Genomic DNA, 7,293 nt, shown 5'->3' with positions numbered 1-7,293 from the left:
TTCTGTGGTCCTGGTGCTAAATTAATTAGAATACTATTTGTCTACAAAGGTGACAACAAACATGCTAGTATATATTTTCCTGACAGGTCATTTAAGCAACAATTATGACAGATTACACCATTTTTCCAATCTGGGTAATCAGATGGCTTTGACAGGTTTCTCTCATTCAAGTTTTAAGTTATTCTCAAGAAACACTGACCACAGATGAGCCCTTAATAATTTACTACTGTTTATGGCTTCAAAGTTGAAGACTTGCAATTCCTTGCTTTTCTTAAACTTCAAAAATCTCACAGAAAAGAAAATACTGAAAAAGAAAAAAAAAAAAAACCTCAGTTACGAGAACGTAAAATATAACATGTTTCTAAATTTATTTAGTCAATCTCAGCACAACTTCCAAAGTGCATCTCTTATTAGGCATCTCATAGCTACCTGAGCACATCTCACAGTGCTATACAGGCCATGGGTCAGTAAGATTTCACGACCTGAAACTTGACTGTTAGGGTCCAAATCCCTTTTAACCTCATGACCTTGGAAAATCACCCCAACTACACTCTGCCTCTACTATATATTATCTCAGTAACAAGAATCCTGACAGTAATATATATTTTGCACATCATGGGGTTACTGCTATGGGCATTAAGTTCATCCACTGTGTACATTTATAAAGAAAAAAAAGTAAGTCATTTTAAAACAGCTTTTTAAATTTAAATTGTCAGCAGATTCCTACTTCACTCCCCACAAGGTGCTAAGACAAACTTCTAAGATGATTTTTTGAAGTAAAAGGATCATGTGATAGATACCAGTTAACATATATCACTTCAAATTCTGCTCATAAAGTAATTTCCTGGTACTGATTAAAACAATCATCCTCTGAAATAGTACTTTTTCTAAATACCAAAGCTTCAAAGTCTATGGCTGAACAGGTAAGCAAATTAGAAGCCACCCTCATCACATAGCTTGCTAACAAAATGCCACATAATTAACTTCTAGTAATGTTTCTTGTCCACAGATTAATGACAGCTTAATTCGAAACCACATCATTTCCTTTTTCAGCTTCATTTCCTTCAAAGTGAAACATAATTTTTTCTTGGACTTGGATTTATTTCTGGATTAACTAAGCAAATTGTTACCAGAAATATAGTTTTACTAAAATACTAATTCAGTCAAAAAACATAAACCATCTGTGTAGTGTTTGTTCATATAAAAAAAACCACACACATATAAACACACACACATATCTATATATCTATACCTACAAATAGATAGATAGATAGATAGATAGACAGACAGACAGACAGACAGATGTCAACTGAGTGGAAAATTGAGCTTGTAACTACAAGCACAAACGGAAATACTCATAGATCCCATCAGTATTGTTTTTAAGTACAACTGGGAACATTTTAAGAACTGTGACATCATAGCTTTCTTTATTCTTGGCCAGAGGTCCCCAAACTACTTGGCACAGATTTTGTTTGGCTAACACCATATCTGAAAATGTACTAAACTCAAATATCTATCTTTAGGTGAGCCATGACCTCTATTTATCTGATAGGCCCTTAAAGGCATTTATTTTATTTTGCAAACTCTACTGTACACCTATTCCTACAAAAAGAAGATCAAAATAGTTTAACTCACTGATGGCCTTACTCAGTCCTGAGACTTAGAAATTAAAAATATCAGTTACATTCAGAAATTCTAATTTTCTAGTTGGGGACTATTTTAAATATACATATTCTGTGTATGTATCTAACTGTGGCTATCTGTTTAGGATTCCTGAGCTGTTAAAACTCAATGAAGATAGATACCAAAAGAAACAAGAAAATGGAAAATATCTTTAAACATATTCTTGTGGTACGAAAATATGAATCAAGGTCCAAATTTTACATTATTTTTTTAAAAATAACATTTTGTCAATGGTTTTTCTTCCTAAAAAAGAAAATGAATATTCCAATGCACTATTTAAAGATAAACTAGTTTCTACTAATGTATTTTAATGAATATTTACATACATATACACACAGAAACACACACACACACACACACACACACACACACACACAAACATACACATATACTCAGAGCAGGGCCTGAGCCAAAGCTTCTTCATATTCTTTTCAGTCCCAATATACTGAATTTTCTGGGAGATTCTATTCCATTTACAAATTAATCCTGAGTGTAGGGCTAAATAAGAGAATACTGAAATAGATTTCCTAAAACATTAGTTTATGCATCATTCCAAAGCTGTTAGGTTTTAGGTATCGGTGAGGATAACTGGCTTTAGAGTTCAAACATTACTGGCTATGTGTTCTTTTAAATTAACTTGGAAGACTGCTTCCATTCAGACAGCTGCAGTAAGCACACCTTGGTCTCCAACTTCTTCCTTAGAGCACAAATACAAGGCACCGTGCAGTGAATTTTCTTCTGGTGGCAATGCCTGTGAACTCTCCTGGATTAGTCTTTCTGCAGGTTCTGGAGAATTTTCCCCCCATCTTGGGCTCGAGTGCTGTTGGGAGACTTCCCATACTGAAGGGCATGGAGAAGTCAAATTTAGAGCAGATCGTGAGAGGGGATCCTCTTGAAGGCTTACTTCTGGGACACACCTGTTGGAAAGCACTTCCTTTTCTTTGGAATTCCGCCACTTCATCCTTCTGTTCTGAAACCAAATTTTCACCTATTGATAAAATAATTGGACAAAATAATCACTTATTCCAGGTTATTTCACTTTTTCATTTTATTTATTTATTGTTTTTTTTTTTTATGGTTCTGGAGATCAAACCCAGGAACTCACTGCATGCTTGGCAAGTGCTCTACCCCTGAGCTGCACTGTAGCCATTTATTTTAGCATTTTAAACTGCAACTACTTCCCTTCTACAGAATATCTTATTCAAGAGCCAATCTGGAAAAGACCTATGGCTTTTCACATGGACACCAGAAATATTTGAGAAAGTAATATAATATCCCCACACACACACTTCCAAGAAAAAGCAACTGTGGTAAACTGGTTACATTCTTTAAATCTTATGTCTTTCAAAATTGATTTAACTTTCTTAGGTATTTTGAAATATCATTTAGTCCATTCTAAATCATTTATTGAAAGGATATGTACTGACTAGTAAGAGCAGCTGAGTGTTTATTTTGTGCCAAACAAGAGGCCATATATTCTAGGTGGATTTATAATTTGATCCTCACAGTGATTGTAAGAAGTCTTCATTTCATGTTTTTTTTTTTTTACATGTGGTTTAGAGAAATTAACCAGCTCAAGGTCATATAAGCTAGTAAAACGAAAGCATTTGGACTACAATCCATGACTGTCCAACCTCTGGGCCCAGACTCTTCTAAGCATGCAAATCTCATCAGAAACCTTTAGAAACTAAATTAAATATATATTTTATAATGGTTTGGTAAATTATAAGCTTCCTGAGGTCCAGACTACAGATTCATCCCAGATTTATCAAAACTATGGTAATTAGGATCAATAAATAAAAATAAATTGTAATTAGGTCAAAAGTACTTATGATGGTGGTTCCTGATTTAATCACACCTTTTCCCAAAGCACCTAGCTTGATTCTCCTTTGTTTGTTTGTTTCGTTTTTTGGTTGTGGTGGTGGTTGTTTGAGACAGAGTCTCACTATGTTGTCAAGACTAACCTGGAACTCACTATGTAACCCAGGCTGGTCTCGAACTCACAGAAATCCTCCTGTCTCAGCCCCCCAAGTGCTGGGATTACAGGCGTGTGCCACCACCCCTGGCTTTATTCTCTTTATTATTAGCCACACTCTTAATCCACTATGTACTTAATGGTCCCTGAGCAGAAAACTTCCCAATTGACTTTGTGATCCCCAGAAAGCCAATCACATTCTTTTCCTGTATATTACAATATATCCTTAACTAATATTTAATTTCTAATAAAACAAAAACTGGCAAAATTTTATCTGAAGAAATAATTATTACAGTATATCAACCAAGTCAAGGAAAAAGTTCAGAAATGGGCCCTCCCAGATTAACAAAACAATTTCCTCATTCTTTCAGTCTGACTGGCAATCTGCAGAACGAGTGAAAAGAAATCTACCTCAGGCAAATGTGTGAAAGACTACTGTCCCAGTTACATTCCTATGATTAAGGATTTGTATAATAAAACAACTGTAAAGTATACATACCAAAGCATTTGGTTCTATTCATGAACTCATTTATTATTTACAATTGGCATTTAATCCTAGAAAGCATGTCAAGGTATTTCTAATGGGATTCCACTGCAAATTTTCAGATAGATTAAGTAATTAACCAAAAACACAAAACAATAAAAGTTCTAGAAGAAAAAAATAAGAGATTATAATTATATGTTGGTTGAGACAACAGTTTTCTTAAGCATGTCATCAAACACTGAGGCCACAAGAAAAGGATAAGGTGACTGCATAAAAATGAGAAATTTCTGCAGAAACATGCATACTATAAAAAGTTACAAACTATTCAAAATAATAAAAGCATGGAGGCAGAGATATTTGTTCAGCTAAAATCAGAGCAGCATTATTTGCAATAGCAAAACAGTGGATGCAATTATATCAACAGATGAATGGCTAAACAATGTGGTATATTCAGACAATAAACTTGTTATTCAGTCTTAGGAAGTAAATCTTGACTCATGCTAAATGAACACTGAAGATATGCTAAGTGAATTCATAAAACAATCATAAAAAGATAAATGCTGTGATTTTATTCATATGAGATTTACTTAGGGAAGGAATTCACAAAATATAATGATAATTGTTAGGAATAAAGAGAAGAGGGAAATAAAGAGTTACTGGTTTTTTGACAGAGTTTTCATTTTATAAGATGAAAGAGTTCTAGAAGTGGATAGTGGTGCTGGCTGCACAGCAAAGTGAATGTACTTAATGCCACTGAACTGAACACTTTCGAAAAATGTTAAAAGGTAAATTTTATGCTATATATATTTATATGCCTGCTCTCTCTCTCTCTCTCTCTCTCTCTCTCTCTCTCTCTATATATATATATATATATATATTAATTACAACTTTAAATCCCCAAAAATGTAGGAGAGGATTTTTTCAATATCTGTAACAGGAAAATCTGACTTGCCATAATATTTCAAATATTTTGATTAACATCCAAAATAACTGCTACATATCAAGAGAAAGAAGATATGACAGGGCCAGGGATTTAGCTCAGCGGTTCGGTGGCCTGCCTTGCAAGCACAAGGACCTGAGTTCAATCCCCATTATCAAAAAAAAGAAGATATGATAGAAAATATGCATCCATGAGGCCAATTTACAGACTAAACGGCCATTAATGTTATTAATAGATCTTTAGGTTCCTAAAATAGTCAATACCATTGCCAAAAATGTTGGCAATGTTTTGTTTTATTTTTTGAGACAAGGTCTCACTATGTAGTTCAAACTGGCCTTGAACTCACTATGTAGCTCAGGTTGGCCTCATACTCATCTTCCTGCCTTAGTCTCCCAAGTGCTGGGATTACAAGAAGGTACCATCAAACCCTAACTTGCAAGTTTTTAAAAAAATAATAATTGGTGAAGAGTTTGCAGGAAGTTACTATTTGTTAGTAAGAGTGAACATTTTATATAACTCAGTATACAATTTGATACAGTATGTGTTTGGAAAGAAATTTTTAATTTATCACAATTTAAAATGTACATACACCTTAACATGAAAACTCTACTCCTGGTTTTCTTACAAAATCTTACAATCTTACAAAAATATTTCAAAAGAGCATAAACAAATGCAATAGTAAGCAGGGGTGGTGGCCTAAGCCTGTAATTCCCACACTTTGAGAGGCTGAGGTACAAGGATCACCAAGAGTTCAAGGCCAGCCTGGGGTACACAGTGAGACCTTGTCTCAAAAAACCAAAAAGAAAAGAAAGAAATTTGGTAGTTAAAAATTGGAAGTAATGTCAGGTTGAGAGTGGCTACTTATGATACACCTACACAAGGATCTGTAATGAGACACACACACACACACACACACACACACACACACACAAAGAATGAAGTAGACTAATATGTACTGATATGAAGAATGCATCCCATAATATTTGAATGGGGGAAACAAAGTACAAAACGACATTCATCGTCAGCAGCGTTATTCATAATTGGCTGAAATGGGAACAATACATATGCCCACCATCAGTACAATGGATTGTGTTAGACCACGTTATGGTAATATGACACAGCCATGAGTAGAAATGATCTTATTGTCACATGCAACAACATGAAGAATACTACAAATATAATTTAAGTAACAGAAGCCATATACAAAAGAATATATACTAAATGTTTCAACTAATATAAAGCACAAAACAGGCAAATGGACCTAAATAGTTAAAAGTAAGAATAATGGATACCTATGGAAGAAGAGGGTAATAACTAGCAGGGTATCTTTAAGGAGTTTCTGGCTTCTACTCCTGGATGTGTGCATTGAGTTATACAGGTGACTTTTTACTGTTCTTCAAGAAAAGCCAAAATATATGCACAGTATGACCCCATTATTTGAAAGTATGTAAGTACAACTCTAAGTCACAGCTTCTGCATTCATAAAATAGGGGTAATAAAAGTATCTCATAGGATCTTTGCATCCAAAATAAGTGCATATAGTAAGCATTATGTAAGTGTCTGCATTATTGTGGTTGTGCACATACAACCCATATATAAATTTATTTTTAAAATAATACACTATGGGCCAGGCATGGTGGTGCACACCTATAATCCCAGCACTCAAAAGGCTGAGGCAGGAGGATCGCTGTGAGTTCGAGACCAGCCTGAACTACATACTGAGTTCCAGGTCAGTCTCAACTACATAGTGAGACTCTATCTCCAAAAAAAAAAAAGAAACAAAAATAATACACTATGCTTCAATGAATTTAAATGAGACATTTATAAACAATAGTAGTAAACAAGGCATTTGGATTGGAAAGAAGTAACTTAAGTTTTCATTTTCTACCTTACTAATTTCACTTTTGTTTCAGTTTACTACAACAAATACCATGTATTAATCATGCAATTGATATGCATAGAAATAATATGCTTAATTACTTCAAAATGTCCCACAAAATTCACTATGACAAAAAAGCACTCATTCTATGGCATTTGAATTTTAAAGCAAATATAATTAAAACTAAGTACCTACACATAAGAACCAAAAGATGGAAAACAAGCAAATCACTGTATTTCTTTGAGTGGAGAAATTATGATCATCTCACCATAGCTTTTATTAAAAATATAGTTATGTGTTTGCTTTTCAAGAGTAGCTTTACAGACACACCA

At 34.0% G+C, this 7,293-nt stretch overlaps 1 protein-coding gene across 1 annotated transcript in view; it reads right to left on the bottom strand.

Annotated features, from left to right (window-relative positions):
• Positions 1-1,296: 1,296 nt before the first annotated feature.
• The window catches only part of Dbx2 (developing brain homeobox 2), a 26,750-nt gene continuing 20,753 nt past the window's right edge, over positions 1,297-7,293 (bottom strand). The window contains exon 4 of the mRNA XM_010638371.2: positions 1,297-2,671. Within this exon, the coding sequence (XP_010636673.1) occupies positions 2,339-2,671 (333 nt within the window). The 3' untranslated portion in view covers positions 1,297-2,338. The remainder of the gene's footprint in view (positions 2,672-7,293) is intronic.

Source organism: Fukomys damarensis, unplaced genomic scaffold (genome assembly GCF_012274545.1).
Source record: "Fukomys damarensis isolate Sample0158 unplaced genomic scaffold, DMR_v1.0_HiC HiC_scaffold_15, whole genome shotgun sequence".
Classification (NCBI taxonomy): domain Eukaryota; kingdom Metazoa; phylum Chordata; class Mammalia; order Rodentia; family Bathyergidae; genus Fukomys; species Fukomys damarensis.
The sequence above is the reverse complement of the archived record's forward strand: the minus strand, read 5'-3'. Positions and strand labels throughout refer to the sequence as shown.